Here is a 22,802-nt window from a genome sequence, read left to right on the forward strand (position 1 = left end):
CACAGCGCATTTTTGAGGATTACATTAAACAGCATGGGGTCCCGGAGTTCTTTCACACAGACCAAGGTAGACAGTTTGAGTCAGATTTGGTCAAACATCTGTGCAGTCAACTGGGCATTAAGAAAACCCGCACCTCTCCCTACCATGCCCAAGGGGATGGTATGGTTGAAAGACTTAACCGAACTTTGAAAGACCAGCTCTCTAAGTACATTTGTGAAAGTGGCGGTGAATGGGACAAATACTTGCCTCAAGTAGAATTGGCCTATAACTCAAGCGTTCATGCCAGCACTGGATTTTCTCCTTTCTATCTTGCTCATGGTAGAGAACCACGACTGCCTGCTGAGATTCTCTTGAACTGTAGTGCTACTCTCACTTCCTGTACTCCAGGTACCCCTGCCGATTATGTTTGGGATGTGACCACACGTTTGTCCTATGATTTCAAAGATGCAGCTATACGGTCGACTGCATCTAAACTAAATCAGAAACGGCAGTATGACAAAAAGATATTTTTCCATCCACATGAACCAGGTGACTTTGTGTTTTTGGACGATCCAGTTCAAAAGCAGAATAAGATGGCTCCTACGTTTGTCTTATGCTTTCAAAGATGCAGCTGTACGGTCGACTGCAGCTAAACTAAATCAGAAACGGCAGTATGACAAAAAGACATTTTTCCATCCACATGAACCAGGTGACTTTGTGTTTTTGGACGATCCAGCTCAAAAGCAGAATAAGCTGGCTCCTAAATGGAAAGGCCCATACAAAATTCTGAGACGAATGGACAAGAATGACAGCCCTGGTGTAACTTATGAGATCACCGATCCACACAATCCACAGTCAAGAAGGTGGGTGGTTCATCACAATCGCTTGAAGCCTTATAGGGGATCTGTTTGCACTTTACCTGCCAGTTCCTCATCAGTCCCTGTGCCTCTTTTGGAGGGTAATGCTAATGCCCCTTACTCCTTTCCCCACACTGCATTATCAGGAGCTTTGCCTTTCCGCCCTTCTACCCCACCGCATGTGCCTAACAAACCTGCAAAACAGCCTGCTGGTGGGACAAGAATTGAATCTCAAGCTCCAATTGTTTCGGTGTCTGAACCGGCATCTGTACTACGGCCTTGTGCTTCTCCTACAGCCTCTCAGGCTCCAGGGCAGGTCATGTCAGTTGACCCGCCTCAACAGACCCGTAGTGGCCGTATTGTTACGAAACCTGGAAGGTTTAAGGATTTTCTTTGTTGATGAGTTTTGCACATGTTTGGTGTTTGTTGATCCACTGTTTGTTTACTGTAATGTATATGCACCTAACGAGTTTACATATGTTATTCATTGTAATACAGCATATGCAAATGTGTTCTACTGATGTTTGTATTGTCATGGGTTACATCACCTGATGATGTGCTAATTTTGTTGCAATACTGTGATGTTACTTTACATACTCAACAAAATGGCAACACTACAGTTATGTTGTAGATTATGTGGTAGCTATTTGAAGTCTGTGTAGATGGGTTGTGTACTTGCACGGTATTATATTGAGGTAGAAACGAGGACGTTTCTTTGTTAAGCAAGGGAAGACTGTAACCTTAATTGTCAATTCATTTTTATTTTATTTTTATTTCTTTTCTATTTTATGTTAAAAGAGAAATGTATGTTGAACTCTAGTTTAATGTTTAGTTAAAAAGCTCTTTTGTGCATCTGCCCCTTTAAGGCAGCGAGGGCTCTTGAAAAAAAAGAAAGCGAGAGGAAGTCGAGTTGGTGTTGCGTTAGGTGGCTGTTGTGCCGATACCGATGATTCCTCCAAAGTGAAATAAAGAACGTAAATCTACCCGGTGTAACCCGTGTTTCATTTGTATTATCCACGCTGAAGAGACTGGAGTGTGCACGGCAGGAAATAAGGGTTACAGTTGTAATAGATTGCTCACTATGTGCAGATAAGAAAAGAGAAATGCTATTCAAATCAATAATAAAGAGGATTTCATGCCTACGTTCCCCATGCTGTATAGGCCTATATAATGAAAGTTATTCTTCATGCATTCATGCGGTAGGTAAATAATGTTCACACAATCACACAGTGTTATTAAGCACACACACTTATCAACAAGTTTTGTGTTTCCTAAAATGTGTAACAGTGAATGTTCAGCTGTTTGTGGAAAATTAAAGTAAATGTGTTATTTACTGAAGTTAATGACATAAACAACCAAAGTCTTCAACACAATAAAAAGCAGACATTTATTGACAGAGATTAATAAACATTATCTTTAAGCTTAACATTATATTCTTGTCTTACCACAAGTTTAGCGGCATGTCCGTTTTTTAGATACAACAATCAAAAGCTTCTTCAGTCACACAAACATCAGGGTCCGTAACACGCCAAATCGACCGAAAATCACTAAAATATGTGTTTACTCTCACACATGTAGGTATAAAGAAAAGAAATAATATGAATAAACCGCTAAAATAATATATTATGCAGTGAGGTAAAACGAAATGACCGTAAATGTTTGAAAGATGCAAGCGCGAGGCTCTTTGCAGAACAGAGAACACGCGTGCTGGACAAGCGCGCGCATTAATAAATAGAAACACCGTTTTAATTGTTGTATCTTATCATTTTTTTGTGTGAAAAGTCGGATTCATATTTACGAATATTGCATTCGTTTTGACAATATAACTGATTTTACTCTTAACACAAATGTTCTATATAATAAATCGAAATGACCAAATTCATAAATCAAATGACCAGCAGGTTATCTGAAGACCAGTGTACCACGTCGCTACAACGTTCTCCATGGGATTAATTCACGACGTTATTTGAGGACGTGGCTACGACGTTTCTGGAACGTTAGCAAAAATTCGAAGAAATGGAACGTTGCCAAGACGTCTTCAGAACGTGGTCACAAAGTAATGTCACGGTGACCAAATGAAGACGAACTGGCCACGTCGTCAGAACGTACTGTGTTTGCTGGGTCTAGACGATTGAATAACAACACATTAGATGCAAAGCGCGCTGATTTTAAAAACAGTTGGAGGAAATTAATTAAGCTAGAATGAATGAAAGCAATAAAATCTTGACTCGGCCTGAAGATAAAGCCCATCTGTTGTGTCCACAGCCGGAGGCGTTGTGTGGAACACGAGCTCAAACGCTTCACTGGTGACTCGTCTTTGACAATATGGCAACCCGACCGGACGCGTCTCTGCCAATAGCTGGCTGTCTGAAGGACGTGTTATATCTTTAACACCGAGGAACTTTCACACGAGGACTCGTGGAGAGATAATGTTGTCAGCATCACTGAAATCAGCTGTCATAACACAGACTGTGACAGCCGCTAATGGAAAGAACTCAAGTCATGTCTGTGTCCCGTCACACGGTAAAGAGGCGAGAATCTCAATGATGTCTGTTATATAAACTCACTGCTTCACGTCCACACGACCTGTTGTGCAGGTTTGCCTTGTGTTAATTCATCTCAGAGTTGAGTTAAGGAGGAAATGTTCTGGCCTCAAGCAGATGTGAAAATACGTTTGCACGGCTTGTTGCGTTCGGTGGGCGGTGGGGTTTGATAGGCCAAACGCATAATTTCCCTCACCCGGCTGGACTAAAAAGTGTTCTGCTTATTTCGTTATATATAACTGTTGATCATTTCCAGTGACTGTAGGCGATGCAGGAGTATGAGAAGTCTGTGTGCGCTTGTTGGGCCGGGGAAAGGCTTCAGGAGCAGTGATGAATCATTTGGCAGAGGTTGATGGATGGATATTTATGTTCGTCTGTCTGTTCATCGTGTGTTGGGCGAAGCGGTGCCCAGAGCTGGAAAATGTGGGCGGTTTCAGGAATATGTGCTTATTTGGTTTGCACACATTTGCACACTGATTGACTCAAGAAACGAGGAAAAAAGTTTCAGGTGTGTGGATGATTCCTACAGTTTGGTGACTTTTATAACATTCTCATGTTGCATTTAAACATATTGTGTTACACATTCAAATATGCGCACAGTGCTATGAGTACAATAATAATAATTTTACTTATTTCAGTATTTCAATTCTCTTCACAATGATCAATTCACATGAGTGACAGATTATAAGTATTACACAAAAATAATATATTTGATCTGTTTGATACGTCATTTTATTATTTAAAGTTGAGACTGTCTATAGAGGTTGCGTTTCGTTAAGTTATTGTCCATCCTGTTATGTCCCCAAACATCGACCTGCAATTTCTGTTCGAACAGTGTTTTAGACATCACACACCGAATGTCCATCATTCTGCTTTGGATAACAGCATCTGCTAGTGTGTAACATGATTGTTTTTCTATTTTAACATGTTGGTTGCGTGTGATCAAGCATAACACATCCACCCTGTTATGGTTAAAGTGTATTCTCATTTCATATTTGTATACTGCTCTTGTTCTACAATGTCTTATATCATTCACACACTTGTTTTACGTCAGAGATTTCACTCTGGGTTTCTGTCATGGTCCACCCTGTCACCCCTGTCGCTCCCAACGGGGTGGACATCTGACAGTGCTAAAGGAACGCCTGAGATTGTCACTGATTTTGATTTCAGGGTCCATGTTAATTTCATTGAGTTGAATAATGCTTTATACAGTACGTAAGCTATAGCACATATATGGTGTAAGTGTCATATAGTGTCTTATGTTGGTGCTTTGAAGCTTTGAATAGATGCATATTAAGCGTCTCTACTTCATTCTGAGCTGCAAAACTCTCCATCACTCCTGTGACTTGTACGGGTGAAGTGATCTCTCTAGTGGTGAAAATGTGCATGACGAGACTGTGCCAATGTAGTTTATTCTTGTTTGTAGGAGTAGATATAGATCAGTCTTCTGTCTAGATGACAAAACTGTATTAAAAGGCTCTTTGTGTTGTCATTGTGTATACAACGAAATAAGGAGCACCGTTGGAGTGAAAACAAACAAACATAAAGACAAATACGCTAAAAGTAAGAGTAGAGCTTTGTGTAGGAAGATAAAAGTATGAAGGAATACTAATTAAATGCCAATTTACCGAAGTTCTTCCCTGAGGTACATTATAATATTCAGAAAGTATAAACAGTTGAGTGTGTGTGTGTGTGTGTGTGTGTGTGTGCGTGCGTGCGTGCGTGTGCGTGTGTGCGCGTGTGTACGTGTATGTGATCAATGTGTGCATGTGTGCGCATGTGTGTGGGCTGAGAATCGTGAGATATGATAGGTGCTTGTTTCACACAAGTGCATATTAGTGTTTTAATAAATGTGGTCTTTCATCTTTTTGTTGCATCTTGTACTCACTACTAAACATTTATCTCTCCTCCTGTACAGTTATAGATAACATACTTGGTTAAATTAGCCAAACACACATTAGCAACCACATAGCATTCCCTTAGCAACCATTAGCATCCTTGTGGCACACCACACACATTTATTAGATGATAGTCTGGTCTCTCCTGCTTGCTTTAGTGGTTTCTGGTTATTGCAAAGTAAGAGTATAATGCCCGGCGTGAAGCATAAATCCACTGCGGGCCGCACGCGGCGTCCAGAGAGATTCAGAGCAGGAGATGGATGTTCTAATGAACACTCCTGAGTCCTGAATATAAAATACATTCATTCCTGTCAGACACACAGCAGTGACCTGCATCAACAACTAGACACACAGACACTCACATGTGAATCCCATACCTGTTAAATCATTTCAAATGCTATTAGATTATTAATGATAATCTTAAACTATAATTTACCTTATTAAGTTTATTTATTTTATTTAGCCTTGTTGTGCAAGCTCTCTGGAGCTTGTGCAGAGGCAGCAGCTTTTGTCAGAGGGGAACTGGAATCCCCTGGTTGGGCCTGGGTTCTCCTGAGGGTTTTTCTCCATTAGAGTTTTGGGTTCCTCACCACCGTTTGCACTATTTGCCTGGCCGGGGGGCTTTAAAATGTTTAATTACATAATTAATATTGCATATAGGAATTTATAGTCTGTTTAATATTTGACCTGTGTTTCTCTCTCCTTTATCTTAAATGTGTGCTTTCACTCTGCGTGCTTGTCTGTGTGTGTGTGTGTGTGTGTGTGTGTGTGTGTGTGTGTGTGTGTGTGTGTGTGTGTGTGTGTGTGTGTGTGTGTGTGTGTGTGTGTGTGTGTGTGTGTGTGTGTGTGTGTGTGTGTGTGTGTGTGTGTGTGTGTCTATGTGTGTTAGTACGTGTGCATATTGTGTGTGTGGAGTGTTTTGTATGTGGGTGTGTCTGTCTTCTGTGTTTTCACCTTTTTCTTGTTTTTGCAGGTACAACTTTAATTGTTTTGCTTATAGTCAATATGTCTCATGCACAGCTGCTTTGTAACAATGAAAATTGTAAAAAGCACTATATAAATAAAGTTGAGTTAAATAATATAACAATTTATATATTGTGCTCAAATATATTTACACCTATAGAAATGTTTTGCATTGTGACATGTGTAGGAAAAAGATTAAAATGATGATTATGTTAGTATTAAATTATTATTGTTATTTATACATTTGAATTCTGGTTTATTATAGAAATGAGGAATTTAGAAAATGTCATAATGTGAAAAAAGATTATAAAGTCTGTTTATTCTGATATTTATATCATATATTTGCTATGTTTTTGTTTTAGAGTGATGGTGTCAGAAAATGATACTGTGAAACTGTATATATTATGATGCGGAATAAGAATTGGCCAATGAAATGCATTCTGATTCTGATGATGATGTCACTTCCTCAAGCAGTAGTTCTTCACTGTGTTGTGATGAAAGAAACTCTTCTGTGTGAATCTTCAGCTTTTTATCTTCTAATGTCTCACTAGGGATCCCTCGACAAACACACGTAACGTTTCTTGTGTATAAAGTGTCTGTGAAATGTCCTTTTTCTCAGCGAGTGTATAATGTCTTTTTCTTTTGTCTCTGAGGAGAATCTAAGAGTATTTCATCATCACCAGTGTTTTTGTGATCAGGTATAACAGCTCAAAATACACAGAGGCTTTCATGTGGGATGGAAGACGCATTAACACGCTCCAGTGTTTTCTGATGGACTCTGAGCATCCACGTGCACAGATTGTGACGCCTTCTAAAATAAAAAAATGTATATAAAGAAGATATTTTGAGAAATGTCTCGGAGGTTTTGTGGGGTTCGATGTGGTTTGGTTATCAACATTCTTCCAAATATCTTCTTTTGTGTTCTGCATAAGAAAGAAACTCATACACTGCAAACAATGACAAAAAAAGTGTCTTTGTCTTGTTTTGTAGTACAAATATCTAAACATTGTTAAAGGCGGGGTTACCCGACTTCCAAATTACACTTTAGACAACGGAGTCGGGCCGAGTACCAAAACATCCTTGTAGCCAATCAGCAGTAAGGTGCACAGTGCTCATTAGCCGAGCGCTGACGAAAGCTAAAGATGGGGGTAGGGGTGGGTTTGTTTTGGTGATTTGAACATCAACAACGGCTAAGAGAAATCGGACACCCTGCCTTTAATTCAAAATACAATTACTTGACAAGAAAAGATATTTGGTCTTGTTTTATGAAAAAGAATATAAGAATTAAGTAAGTTTATGGTAAAAACAAGCAAAAAAATCTGTCGACGGGGTGAGAAAAATAAACTTGAATTAGGTACTTGAGAAAGTTACTTAGTTACTTTTCTCACCCCGTGGACAGATTTTTTGCTTGTTTTTACCATAAACTTATTTAATTCTTACATTCTTTTTCACAAAACAAGACTAAATATCTTAGGTCACTTTTCCTGTCAAGTAATTGCATATTGACTTAAGAAGTTTTCGATATTTTCACTAAAAACAAGACAAAAATGCTTCGTAAGAATGTCATTTTTTTCTGACATGACATGATGAGTGAAGAAATGATGTCAGAATGCTCGTTTTTTGGTTTGTTTTGATGAATAATTTATTGATTTTCTTACGGACGCAATTACAGTAGCAATATTTACCAACTTAGTTAGGTCTGGACACAGCTGATAATGACAACAGGACAAGAATAAACGGAATGCTGTTTAGTAGTTAACACAGAAGGTTTGCTCACGCACCTCTCGCTGCAGCATCAGGCTTCACTGGAATAAATCTAATAAATATGAACGAGTTTACTGCGGTGGCAAGGACAAAGTCTTATTTAGGAGAAAATCCATACGCCCTAACGTTTATTTGTGATGGGCTGACTATTTCTCTTAGGGTCAGACTCACGGTGATTTAATTCGGTAATCAATAGATTTGTGTGAGAGCGAGTGAGTAATGCTTTTACTGTGGCCTCTCTCTCTCTCGCTCTGTGCCCTTGAGTTTCCTCTCTTCCAGTAAAGCGTGTCCTGATTGACTCCTACTGACTCGCTCTTGACGATAGAGGCACTTTAAAAGGCAGGAAAAAAACTGAGACGACTGAGTAAGAAGAAAGTTAAAGTTGCAGGTCACCTTAGGAATAACGTAGCATCTGTCTATCTACATATACTGCACATATATACATATCTAACCTATATGTATCATATATACAGTAGTGTTCTTTATATTAATGCGCACACATCTGTTGGACATTGGACTCGCTGTATAATCAGAGGAATACAAACGCTCGTGGTGTGTTGTTCTGTATTCCAGAGGCGTGTTTGTCAGTCTGGAGCTGATGATGAAAGTTGTGTTTGTTATTGATGTTTCATACAGCGGAAGCTCAATTAAAGAGATCGAGCGTTCGGAGGGGGTTTTAATTGGTGACTCATTACACTTCATTAGATTGCAGAGAAAGTGGAAATCCCAGCGCACTCGCACAACCTCCACAAATCTGTGAACGTTTTTCAAAATGTCTCTCTGTTGACTTTGCCGAACAAAGAGTTTATCACCCATGAAAGCAGATGAGGAGCACTCCAAAGCACATTAATCTGAGTATAGATTATTTATTGAATATGTGTATATTTGAAGAGTTTGGTTCCAAAATGAGATTCAAAAATCATGTTTTTTATTGTGCATTCCAATTAATATCAATCAAACTGCAGTTGGTTTGTTTTGATTGAAGCCATAATAACTACAAAAAATACAGCTAACTAACACAATAAAACACATGAGAACATAATAAAAAACATTTTCAACGGAGTTATCAGGTTGTCAGCGAGCACATGAGTCATGGGATGTCTCTGTGTGTTTTGTGATTTCAGGGATAATAACTTCATCAAGGATTTTCCTCAGTTAGCGGATGGGTTGATGGTGATTCCTCTTCCTGTGGAGGAGCAGTGTCGAGGAGTTCTGTCTGAACCTCTGCCCAACCTCCAGCTGCTCTCAGGTAACACACGTTCACATCATCACTTTCATCTCTTTCTCTCAACGCCGCTTTCATGTTTCTTGTAGCAAACATGTCGTGACTTTTGCATTCTCTGTTTGACCCTGAAAGAACCTGAATGTGTTCTCGTCTTGCTATTCAGAAATGTGTCGGAAGTTAGAACACAACGCATAACTCCACACGTACATACACGTCTAATATGTTTCTGGCCATATGTGTGTGTGTGTGTGTGTGTGTGTGTGTGTGTGTGGGCAGGGTAAACCCTACGGTATGGGGACAAAATGTCCCCACAAAGATGGCAATATCCAAAACCCTTGTCCTTGTGGGGACATTTTTTGTCCCCATGAGGAAACGAGCTTATAAATCATACAGAATGAACTTTTATGAAAATGTAAAAGAGCAGACAGTTGTGTGTGATTGTTAGGGTTAGGGGGAGGGAATATGTTTGTACAGTATAAAAACCATTGTGTCTATGGAATGTCCCCATAAAACATGGAAACCCAACGTGCGTGTGTGCGTGCGTGTGTGCGGGAGAGAGAGTGGAGAGAGACTTGCCATTGTTCATCATGGAGTTAGACTGTAGACAGTGTGAGCAATAAATCAATGACGTCGTGAAAGGAATCCATCACAGAGGTGAAAGAGGTGGGCATCACAGCGAGACCGAGGGCAAGGAACTGATGTATCGAATCAAGTCTTCATTCATATCACAGTCTGCCAAGTGACAGATGCTTTACCGTGGTAAATCACTGTAATTCACTCACACTACAAGAGCATTCAGTCAAGAAAACCAGCAGCAGGTGTGCAGAATCTACAGCAGTAAATGACATTACTGCACATTATCATTGACAGTCTAAAAACTCAGTCTGTTGATTAGGTCCATACGTAACACCTTAACAAGGACTCCTTTGACATTATTTATATTCATCGTGTGCGTTTGTGTTACAGGAGAAGTTCAGTTCAGTGAAGCCACGGGATATCCCATGATGCAACAGTGGAGAGTGCGGAGTAACCTGTACAAGGTGAAACTCAGTGCTATCACCCTGTCCACAGGTAAAACATCTGCACACACAAGCACATGAGAGAAGCCAAAACATATATTCAAGTGTGATGTTTCTGTTTCTTTTAAACTCAAAACAAGAAGGCATACTTCTACTTTCATGTACTTCAGTATGCTTAGACTGACACTTAGGCATACTTGAGTTATACTGATAAAAAAGTCAAAGTGCATTTGCTCTATGTTATACTCAATTGATTGGGATATACTTATAATTATAATGACGTATTCTAAGTGTACTTGGCTGGTAAATGTGTTCCAAGTATAAAAGTTCACACCTAAATAGGAAAATAGTATTTTATAGCGAAAAAATACATGACTAGAAGACTATACTTACAAGTATACTTGCAGTATAAAAACTACTAAACTAGTAGTTTACTAAGATTATACTTCAAAGTGTACCTTTATACACTAAAAAATGTGCCAAACATATTGAACTAGTAAATTATCAGTTTACTTCTAGTGTAGTTGCAGTATAAACGAGAAATGTAGCTGTAAACTAGTCCAAGTATACTTTAAAGTATAATTCTATTAATTAAAAGTGGGCCTCTTTGGTCAGAAGTAGTATTGAAATAATGCACTTACAAGTATACTACATATTATATACTTACTACGTGAAGTATACTTGAAATTTACATAAGTATACTAGAAAATGACCTTGAAGAATACTTATTTTGTGTAAGGGTTTGATCAATAATTGTATTCTTCAAGGTAACACATTATGTCCAGTAATTGAGACTTGCGAGGTGGAGCTGGGGATGGAGGAGGGTCATTTTCTCCTGAGCAACGCTATAAGCTGCTGTTAGCTGAAGGAATTTTAAAACGGAAGCTGAGATAGCATCACATTTCTATAGGTAGATGAGCATCAGCTGATGCGAGCTTGACTCACGTGACCTGCCAGAACTAACGCTATACGCTAGATTTGTACTATTCTGTTAGGTAACATCGTAAACCAGCAGACTGCTGTGAATGTAGATGTATTAAAAGTGAGCATCAGTTTTTTACTGTGTGATATTTGAGAGCTCTAAACAAAACATCTGGTTTCTTTCACTATTAAATCAAAACATGTGGGAACATGAATATTACAGTAATGGATATGCTGTTGTAGGTCTTAATTTAAGAATTTGGTTATAATTCACGACTCGAAGACTCGAAGAATAGGCAGTTCTAAAAACACTTTGACTTTGTTAATGTTATTATATATTATACCATGGTCGGTTTGAATACTGGATTCTGATTGGCTGGGAGGTGTGTATTAAAACCGTTTAATGCACGGGTAGTTCCAGTCAAATTTGATCCACGTTTGAAATTAAGTGACGGAAATAAGTGCCATTTTCACCTGTCTGATGATCAACACTCACTCTGTAAACATCAATAACAACTTTAACTTGGCAAATGAGCATGGTATAAGCGGGATAATCCATGGCTAGCTGTGAATTATCCCTTACTTTTTCATGTGAGTGTAAATTTATGTGTGCTGGTCCGTTTTGTCAGATTTCTCAAAGGTTCTGAAGTCCCTGACGCCGGACAGCACCCGAGATGAGATGCTGGCGTTCATTCAGCAGTACGGCAGTCATTACATCGCCGAGGCTCTGTTCGGCTCTGAACTCACCTGTAACATCTACTTTCCCAGTAAGAAGGTCCAACAGCAGCTCTGGCTCCAGTACCAGAAAGGTAAGAGAGAACTCAATTTAAACAAACAAATCAGTCAATAAAGGTCAAACCTAAAGATGTCATCTCATGTGTGTTAAAGCGCTGCGTTCATATATTACACATGTGAAGCGCTTTAACAGCATGACATCCCGTTGCAGATTAAAAGGGTTTTGGGAAAAGATCTTCAAAACAATTCCAATTGTGTACCCATATACTCGAGGTTAGAGAGCATTCAATTATTATTATAGTGAAAATAGTGAGTCATGAAAGACAAGAGTTCAGATATGTTGACTTTATTGCACGCAGTTTGTTCAAGAACAATACAAACAAGAATTTGGGATTCGTTTCCCAGACACCAACAATGCATAAACACATCATCATGTTGTGATCTTGTGAACGTTTTATTTGAAGTACAACGGTGTAAAGGTTTTATAACCCAGAGGTATGATGGGTAATGAGAAAGAACTAATAGAAAAGAGCATCTCTATGGCTTTATAAATGATTACACCAGCACTGCTGCTGATCTTACTGAAATTAATATAAACACGTGAATATTAAAGAAAACCTCATTAATCCAGAGCTTTGAGAGCAGTTTCTTAATGTAAGAAAGGGTAACAGCAGACCAGAAGTGTGCAAATCAAATAAGTCTCTAATATCTTCAATGATTTTAGAAGTGCTGAATAAAGCCTTCAAGCAGGACCCAAACTCCCTTTATCTCTCCACGCGACCATCTCTTAAAAACAAGGACACTTAAATGCATTATATCATATCGTGTGTGTAGTGTATTTAACTGCTGTGACGTGCATGTGTGTTGACAGTCCGATTACAGTACAACCAATGTTTAACAGTAACAGACAACTTATAACTCGATCGATTCCCCAAGATTAATGTTCACGAGTATTTTAACATCTGATGAAACACGAGTGAGACGCTTCACTTTACAGGCTTGAGATATAAGGGGGCACTTTAACATTGAGGCATTGTGGGGAAAAAACTAGGACACGTGAACATGACGACACACACACACACCAGCGGTGTTCTGAATCAGCAGATTTTCCATCTGGGTAAAAACATTTCCTATTCCAGTCATGTTTGTAGTACTTCAGCTTGCTTCTCAAATGTTCAAAACGCCATTTTAATGTCCGTAGAAACCACAGATGAGAACAAACGTCCACACGCTCTCAGTTATTGCCATCAGTTGTGCTGTATTCGTCCAAAGCAGCCAAAATAATACACGTCCTGCAGTCGCTCCATGGCAGTGGTGAATCTCATTTATGATGTTGCCGTTGAATTAAAGCGCTCCTAAAAATGTCCTTCACACACGCCGGGTTTAGCAGGTAGAGGAACGTCTCCTCTGCAAGTACGTGTAGACCTTCACGCAGTGGTCCCAGCAATCCAAAACCAGCAGTTGTCCCTTCTGAGTAACAGCGACCCCTACAGGGCAGGTAAGACCCTCCTGAATGAGAACGTTATGGCCGCCTTCTTTAGGGAACTGGAGGATCTCCTTGCGGCCGCTGTCCGTCACGAGCAAGTCGCCGTTTGAGTCCACGCACATGCCCGTAATGCATCGGAAGTCCTCAGCCTCGGAGAAGAAGTGGCTGAGCTGTTTTCCCAACTGGCCGTCCATGCCCACCGAGCCGATGGAGAAGCCCCCTTCCAGGTGATGCTCGTTGTGTCTGTTCTCAATGTTCAAGCCCAAACCCTGCGTGAAGTAGACCGTTCCTGTGGAGTCGCAAGTCACAAATTTGGGCCTGACCGCCGAGCACAGACGGTTGTAGTTCACCACCCCTACATTGCGATCCACCGCCAGGCACCAGAGCTTGCCGCCCTCCACGTCCGACACGACGAACTGACCCGAGGGCATGGCGGCGATCCCCCACGGCTTGATGAGCTGGTTCTTGTGGCAGGCGACGCAGTGGCCGTCTGCGGTGTAAACCTTCACGGAGTTGTCGTAGTTGTCGGTGACGCCGATGAGGCCCTGAGCGGTGATGGCGATGGAGAGGGGGATGAGGTTGGGCAGGTCGGCGCCGAGGAAGCTCAGGACGAAGTTGTCAATGCTGCTCGGGTTGCGGCGGATCTCCCGTTGGAAGCCCTTGCGGTTGAAGATCTGGATGCGGTAGTTCCCCCGGTCGGCCACGAGAACCTCTCCCTGCGACGTGACGCAGATGCTGACCGGCAGGTTGAACATGCCGGGCAGGTTCCCCTTGCAGCCCATCTTTTTCACGAACTGACAGAGCTGGCCGCCGGTAGCCCCTGGAGATGGTTCCCCACCGTCGACGGACTTGGACTTGAAATTGACGGGCGAAGCACAGACCGCCTCTTCCACAGCCGTTTCCATATCAATATCCCGATAAATGTCCAGAGGAGCGGCAGCGGCTAACTCCAGTACGTCTTCCTCCTCTGCATTGACGGTGCAGGGTTTTGTAGTCAGCTGCCCCACATCTAAAGGTTTCAAATGCTCAGTTTTAAGCAGTTCAGGGTCCTGTAGTTTCAGAACGACAGGCAGATTGGTTTTTAAGTCCAGCTCCTCTTCGTCGTTATTGCTCTCCTCCTCTAACAGAGCGATATCGGTCTGCTTGATCCTCATGGTGAGATAGTCGCAACGGGACACCACCTGAACCTCAGCGATACTGAGCAGGTACGTCTGCTCCTCCAGGATCTGTGCATTGAGCTTCTCTATTTCGGCCATGGAAGCGGTGAAGGCCCGGCGGGAGCGGCTCAGTTCTTCCTGGAGCCGCAGTTCAGCCTTGGCGTACTCCTGCTGGACCGCCTTGTACTTGAGTCGGAGCGATTTGGCGACGTTGTCGATGGCGGCTTTCTTTTTTTGAATGTTGCCCATCGCCTCGCGCAAGTCAGTGAGCTTCCCGCCGAGGTCCTTCCGACGCTGTTCGGCGGCCACGCGAATGGCCTGCACGACGTGACCTTGCCGCTGGTGACTCTCGCTCTTGCAGATGTCGCACAACACGACGCCACAGTCATGACAGTACTGACGGGGCAGACGGTTCTTGCAGGACTTGCACATGAGACCCATGTTGGATCCGCATGAACTGGCGCAGTCGATGATCTTCAGCACAGTGAGATTGTCGGCCAGCTGGGAAATGCTGCTCATGCGGGAGACTTTACTGCAGAAGGGACAGCGCACGCCGTTGATTGTGCTGGCGAGGAGTTTCTCAAGGCACTGGCGACACACGGAGTGACCACACTGAAGCAGTTTGGGCCGGAGCTGGTCCTGGTTGTAGGTCTCCAGGCAGATGGGACATTCCAACACCTCCCGAACCAGCTCTGGATCCAGAGACGTCGGTGTAGCCATGATGCCTTCTGGTGCGTCGTCTACGGGAGAGAAAAGAGAATTTTGTTTATTACACACAGTTATTGTTAATGTGGAAGCAGTCGTTTGACCCCGTTTCAATATTTATTTATTTTACGAATACGCATTTTCGCATCTAGACTGCAGAGAATATAATGCTAATATATACACTCACCTAAAGGATTATTAGGAACACCTGTTCAATTTCTCATTAATGCAATTATCTAATCAACCAATCACATGGCAGTTGCTTCAATGCATTTAGGGGTGTGGTCCTGGTCAAGACAATCTCCTGAACTCCAAACTGAATGTCAGAATGGGAAAGAAAGGTGATTTAAGCAATTTTGAGCGTGGCATGGTTGTTGGTGCCAGACGGGCCGGTCTGAGTATTTCACAATCTGCTCAGTTACTGGGATTTTCACGCACAACCATTTCTAGGGTTTACAAAGAATGGTGTGAAAAGGGAAAAACATCCAGTATGCGGCAGTCCTGTGGGCGAAAATGCCTTGTTGATGCTAGAGGTCAGAGGAGAATGAGCCGACTGATTCAAGCTGATAGAAGAGCAACTTTGACTGAAATAACCACTCGTTACAACCGAGGTATGCAGCAAAGCATTTGTGAAGCCACAACACGCACAACCTTGAGGCAGATGGGCTACAACAGCAGAAGACCCCACCGGGTACCACTCATCTCCACTACAAATAGGAAAAAGAGGCTACAATTTGCACGAGCTCACCAAAATTGGACAGTTGAAGACTGGAAAAATGTTGCCTGGTCTGATGAGTCTCGATTTCTGTTGAGACATTCAAATGGTAGAGTCAGAATTTGGCGTAAACAGAATGAGAACATGGATCCATCATGCCTTGTTACCACTGTGCAGGCTGGTGGTGGTGGTGTAATGGTGTGGGGGATGTTTTCTTGGCACACTTTAGGCCCCTTAGTGCCAATTGGGCATCGTTTAAATGCCACGGCCTACCTGAGCATTGTTTCTGACCATGTCCATCCCTTTATGACCACCATGTACCCATCCTCTAATGGCTACTTCCAGCAGGATAATGCACCATGTCACAAAGCTCGAATCATTTCAAATTGGTTTCTTGAACATGACAATGAGTTCACTGTACTAGAATGGCCCCCACAGTCACCAGATCTCAACCCGATAGAACATCTTTGGGATGTGGTGGAACGGGAGCTTCGTGCCCTGGATGTGCATCCCACAAATCTCCATCAACTGCAAGATGCTATCCTATCAATATGGGCCAACATTTCTAAAGAATGCTTTCAGCACCTTGTTGAATCAATGCCACGTAGAATTAAGGCAGTTCTGAAGGCGAAAGGGGGTCAAACACCGTATTAGTATGGTGTTCCTAATAATCCTTTAGGTGAGTGTATATGATACTATTTAATGATAGCAAATGTACACAACATTGCCTTTACACTTTCAATGTAATTGTATACTTTGGACACGTTCATCAGCAGCTCTTTTCAGATGGTGATTCATCTCAAAATTACAAAATATCTGCCGATTCATCAGACTGACCAATACATCCGTCTGTCACAAACTTTAATATTAGTCTCACTGTAATCCATCATTATAAACAGCTCTGGACTGGGAAGGAACCCTAAACTTTAAGCACATACACAGACGTGATGACGTCACATCACTGTATCAGCAGTGTGTGATGACATGCACCGGTCCTGATGCTGCATGCTACCACACCTACTGATGCATTCGCGATCACATAATCACAGGGATTTACGAGGTAAAAACAGACTTTCAGATAAATAATAAATACTTAAGAAAAACAACGTCACAGCCGTGTGTATATTTTGGTCGACAGCTGCCAATCATCGGCTTTCAGAAGCATGTAGTTATTGGCATTTTTAGCATGTTTAATAAATGCACACGTCGCATTAATACGGCACATCATTTATCCGAACAACAGTTTGATCATATGTGGTGATATATCTGAATATCTAGTTTTAACCTGAATAAATACAGGCCCAGATTTCAAAACACTGCGATCTGAATCCTTTCGCTCTGTCTGCAGCGCGCGCGACATCTGTGACGACACGCGCAATCATGACAGACAATAAACACGTTCGCGCACGTTTATGTTTAGATTACTTTTATTAATAACAACGTTAATAATATTAGTTTCTTACCGACAGTTCAACTGCAGCTCGCCTGACGTGACGACGCGCGCGCGCCTCTCATGTCAGCGGGTGCGCGCTTAACTGCGGAGATGACGTCACTACGGCGGGCGGACTCTTCGTGTACGCGCCGTTTCATTGGTTCGTTAGGAAGGGGTGCGCGTCAGCGTGGGTTGATTGACGTGAGATGGCACCAATCAGATACGCACGTTAAAGCATCCAGTCAGTTACTCAGTAACTTTTGTTTTAAGACAAAAGGTAAATTGTTTATAATCTGGAAGATATTTTAATTGTATAAGTAAAGCAGATACGTTTATATTTATTTTCTATGGTGTTATGTTTTAATAAAATAAATATATTCTTTATTATAATAATATAATTATATAATTTATTATATTATTGTTCATGTTTTATTTTTGATTTTACAGTGATTTATGTGTATCATAATTTATAACAACAAGGAGTGTCGTCTGTATGTGCGTTTTCCCAATATATAATCCAACGATGAAGTATTACATGTACAGTATAGTCAGGCACCGCTAGATGGCAGCAAACATCTGTGTTACAAACCTTGCCATTAAAGTAACATAAAATAGTATTAATGCCTTACTGGTATAGCAAACGAACTAAAAGATTTGTGTTTAATTAAAAATATTAAATTCTGCATAAAACCAATTTAGAAATGAGTCAAATGTTATAATAATCCATGTGTATTAGTGTTGCTGTGGGCTCAGCAGAGGGCGCTGTAACCTCACAACAGCTGTCATGTCGGTGTTTTATTTTCTGTGTGGAGTTTACACGTCCTCCCAGTGTCAGCATAGACATGGAGATCTGAATGAAATTGAGATTCTGAATTGAATAAAGATGTTTGTGTAGGCCTACAGATCACCTACATTGTGGTAAGCAGCCAATAATGCTTATTTGAAAATGTAAAAATGCAGAATTGTTTGGTTAGGGATAGAGGATAGAAAAAAGGCTACCATTAGATATTAGGTTAGGTATTTAGGTATTAGGCATTAGGTATTTTAACAAACACAATCCTACAGTGTAGGCCTACTAAGGTAATTCAAAGTGCTTCACATAAAATGATTGACAAAGGAAAAATAGAACACGTAATGCATGAGACTTCTTTAAAAAGCAAATGTATTAAAATCACAAATACAACTTTAGAATTTAAAAGACAATAGAAATAAATAGAGACAAAGAGCCTAAATTGATTTAAAACATGTGTATATAAATAAAGAATAAAATCAAAAGAAAATAGAAATAAAAGTGCAGTTGATGTAAACCAGCACAGTGCTCAGGTTGTAATGTTGTGAATGTTCTTTAAACTTATAAAGTAGTTTGGCATAATTTCTTTATTCTTTTATGTCTTAATAATATTTACAAAGCATTTGTCTGCTGAAAACCAAGGTTATTTTAGTTTACTCAAATTCAAACTTTGAAAAATTAGTGAAAAACTTAAAGCAAATAAAAAAATAACAACGTTGTCTCAAAAATAAACTGAAATAAGTTTAAGGCACAAAAATTACAATAATAAACAAAACCAAATTAATCTTAAATAGCAACATAAAAAACAAACAAATACATAATGACATGACAAAAGCATATAACAGAATTGCTAAAAAATTGACTAAAATTAAAGCTAATTTAAAATATAAATAAAACTAAACAAAACTATAATAACTGCTGAAACCAAGTCAGTTTTGCTTAACCCGAATAAATGTATTATGTTTCCATGTACAGTATTATGCATAATGGAATGCACTTTTTTCATTCTTTTAAATGTTTTCAAATGTAGTAGTTTTTGTTTTAAAACAAAGGTGCTATACAATGCCATTTTGAGCTGTATGGTTCTCTGTACAGAAGCTTTAACGTCTGCAGAACCTTTCTGTTTGACAAAAGGATCTCCGTAGTGCAAGTACTTTTATTAGACTATACGAATGTAAAACAGAAACTGTTCTTTTAAGAACCCATAAATGGTTCTTCTATGGCATCGCTGTGAAAAACCTCTAGTAGCACATTTATTATTTTAGTTATTTAGTTGTTATTCTCATCATCTGCTTGTTCTGATCCGAATCACAAATCTGTACTAGTGATGTCTCTCTCTCTCTCTCTCACCTCACAGAGGTCACAGAGCAGGGCGGCCGGCGTGACCTGAAAGCCGTGCCCTTCATCAGTTACCTGTCGGGTCTGCTGAAGACGCAGCTGCTGTCTGATGACCTGGTGGCCGGCGTGGAGATCCGCTGCCAGGAGAAGGGCAGCTGCCCAGCGGCCTGTCACCTGTGTAGGCAAACGGGTCGTGAGACGCCCAGCCCGACACCCGTCCTGCTGGAGGTCAGCCGGGTCGTGGCCCTGTACAGCCTGGTGCAGGACAACAGCACTAAAGAGGTAAAAGAAAAGACGTTTTTATTGAAGTTTAATGCCAGTGTTTTTTTCAAGGAGAGATTTTTTTATTCTCTAGTTCTTTAGAAAACCATCTGAATTAAACGTCCTGCTAACTCACAAGTTTAAAGGGACAGTTCACCCAATAATGAAAATTCTGTCATCATTTACTCGCCCTCTCGTCTCTTCAAACCTGTATGAGTTTCTTTCTTCCGCAGAACACGAGAAGATATTTTGAAGTATGTTGTTAACTCGCACCCATTCACTTGCATTTGTTTTGTGTCCATACAATAGAAGTGAATGGGCTCCAGTGGTGTTCGGTTACCAACGTTCTTCAAAATATCTTCTTTTGTGTTCTGCGGAAGAAAGAAAGTCGTAAAGGTTTGTAATGACAAGAGGGTGAGTAAAAGATGACAGAAGTTTCATTTTTGGGTGAACCGTCACTTTAACACAACTTCTTCATTAAATGGTTAAGGAGCGTTTGAAGTTGATGTTGTGTAGTTGAGAAACGTGTTGCACTTCACCGGACACACCAGCAGATGGCAGGAGTGATTTTCTTTATCATTTCAACATCGTTCTGAGATTATAGACTCTGTGTATGAAAGACGGACTAAAATTAAAAGACAATTTGAAGTGGCATCAGTATCGCACCGTTTCTTGGCTTAAAGAAATACTTTCGTTATTTATTCACTCCCACCTCATTCCAAAACATTATGACTCTGTTTATTCTTCAGAACACAAAAGAAGATATTTTGAAGAATGTCAAGAATCAAACAACACTGAACCACATTGACTTTCATTGTATGAACACAAAACCACTGAGACATTTCTCAAAATATCTTCTTTTGTGTTCCACAGGAATAGTCACGCACAATGACATAAATGATGGCAGAATGTTGACCATAATGTAATGCCTCGGCTTAAATAAGGAGACATTAGCGATAGCAGTCCATGAGTCTTCTGAGTCACGGCTGTAATGAGGATATTAAATGATGTTTTGGAGCAGATAGCCGGACTCTCTTTTCCACATCATCCTCTCTGCCACTGACGTCCTGGAGCAGAAGATGCTATTAACCAGCGTCTGTTCTTCTGCAGTATCAAGAGACCAGAGAGAGTGACTCACTAACCAAATGGCCCGGCACCCGCCCCGTACCCGACGGCATCTAATTGCTTCTCATGCCGAAGACGGTACCTGTGTGTGTGTATGTGTGTGTGTCTGGACCTCACCACTTACAGCAGCGCTGACAATAACGAAAAGCTGGCGATCGATAGCAGACGATCCCCAGCGGGGGTCTGTCGATAGGTAAACAAACAGGAGAGCCAACGTCTCCCCCACCCTCGCACTCGCATACAGAGGCTGGCGCACAGCGCGCAACGAAGATGCCGCGAGGTTATGAGGATGATATTGATGTCATTGACTCTTGGGGACGAGTCGGGACTTCTGAAACGAGACCCACAGAACACACGCATTCATCTCTTTAATATCATCAAAGAGATTATTATATCTCTCAGATATTTCTTCGGAGGAAAAGAGTCACAATCGCCTCCATTAGAGTTTCTCAATGTTGTCTCAAACTGAGCTCAGATTTCTTTGAGTCTTTTCTCATCAAATTCACCCAAATCCAGATGTTTTTACTCTACAATCCGTGTTCATTTTACATTTACATTTATGCATTTGGCAGACGCTTTTATCTAAAGTTACCAAAGTTGGTTATTTTATATCTCCGTTTTTAGTTGATGCACAACTGAGAGCTCAGTCATTATCTCCTGAGCAACATCTGAGCAATAAGAGTTTCCTCTGGGAACATGGTTCCTCCTCTAGAAACACAAAGTTTGAAGTTGTGGGATACTCTGCAAAACTTCTTAAAAGCGTTATTTATTAACAGTCTAATGGGTGGAGTGTAATTTATGTGTGTGTGTGTGTGTGTTTCGGAGATACGGCGGCTTATTGAAAGCACTCCTGTAAACCCGAATTAAACCGCTCCGGCAGGGAATTGCCATTCAAAGGCACGTCCGATCCGATCGGCCCACCATTTCCGTTCACTCGGGAAGAAAGCCACTCTTATAAGTTGGTATTAAAGCCCAGCCGAGATGCTGACCGAAATCCATTTTCCATGGAATGCTATACCCATGGATTTTGCTGGCCATTCAAGTAGATGGAGGAAGCAAATCGAATCAGCCTTCAAGCAGCCCTGAGCCGATTCGCCACTTTTATCGGCCGTCCTCGTGTCCCCTCCTGACCCGCAGGTTCAATCAAAGGCATATCTCCCTTCCTGGAAGATGCTTATAGGTGTTCCTAGAAAGATGGACACTTCCTTCACTACATTAGAGCCAATGATGGGAATGACCTGTTTGCTGAGCTTTTGGGTCATCGGATGAATCAGTTCCTGTGGCCAGCTGGGTAATGTTTGCACATATCAGACGGTGATTGGGGACAGTAATGGGCTGAGTTCACAGGAGTCAAACACGTAATAACATTTGGATGTCGTGATCGCGTGATTGTTTCTTGGTATCGAGGAGGGGTTCTGTGAAGTCCAAGAGCCTTGTGGAAAGCGGTCTGTCGTAAACATGCAATTCTTGTTGTGAATCTTTTATTCTACACAGATATTAGACAAATTGAATCGTGTAAGCAAATTAGTTTCTTTTATGGTGAAACAACAATTGTATTTAAAAATGTAATGGAAGTGGATGACTTAGAAGAAAAATCAGACCGAATAACGAAGAAAAATCAGACCGAATAACGAAGAAAAATCAGACCGAATAATGAAGAAAAATCTGACCGAATAATGAAGAAAAATCAAACTTGAATAACAAAGAAAAAAATCAGACTGAATAACTAAGAAAAAATCAGACCGAATAACGAAGAAAAAATCAGACCGAATAACGAAGAAAAAATCAGACCGAATAACGAAGAAAAATCAGACCGAATAACGAAGAAAAATCAGACCGAATAACGAAGAAAAATCAGACCGAATAACGAAGAAAAATCAGACCGAATA

At 40.9% G+C, this 22,802-nt stretch overlaps 2 protein-coding genes across 3 annotated transcripts in view; one reads left to right on the plus strand and one right to left on the minus strand.

The window, feature by feature from the left end:
* Nucleotides 1-22,802, plus strand: part of LOC130566894 (astrotactin-2-like) — a 254,631-nt gene that overhangs the window by 195,819 nt on the left and 36,010 nt on the right. For both annotated transcript variants that reach the window (XM_057354726.1, XM_057354717.1), the window contains 4 exons: nucleotides 9,129-9,253; nucleotides 10,196-10,300; nucleotides 11,799-11,978; nucleotides 19,547-19,809. In XM_057354726.1, the coding sequence (XP_057210709.1) occupies nucleotides 9,129-9,253; nucleotides 10,196-10,300; nucleotides 11,799-11,978; nucleotides 19,547-19,809 (673 nt within the window). The remainder of the gene's footprint in view (nucleotides 1-9,128; nucleotides 9,254-10,195; nucleotides 10,301-11,798; nucleotides 11,979-19,546; nucleotides 19,810-22,802) is intronic.
* On the minus strand, nucleotides 12,216-17,668 carry trim32 (tripartite motif containing 32). The gene is made up of 2 exons (XM_057354735.1): nucleotides 17,431-17,668; nucleotides 12,216-15,287 (listed from the first exon to the last, which is right to left on the minus strand). The coding sequence occupies exon 2, from the start codon at nucleotides 15,265-15,267 to the stop codon at nucleotides 13,288-13,290; it is 1,980 nt and encodes a 659-aa protein (XP_057210718.1). The 5' UTR covers nucleotides 15,268-15,287; nucleotides 17,431-17,668; the 3' UTR covers nucleotides 12,216-13,287.

The sequence above is a fragment of the Triplophysa rosa genome, linkage group LG2 (genome assembly GCF_024868665.1).
Source record: "Triplophysa rosa linkage group LG2, Trosa_1v2, whole genome shotgun sequence".
Lineage (NCBI taxonomy): Eukaryota > Metazoa > Chordata > Actinopteri > Cypriniformes > Nemacheilidae > Triplophysa > Triplophysa rosa.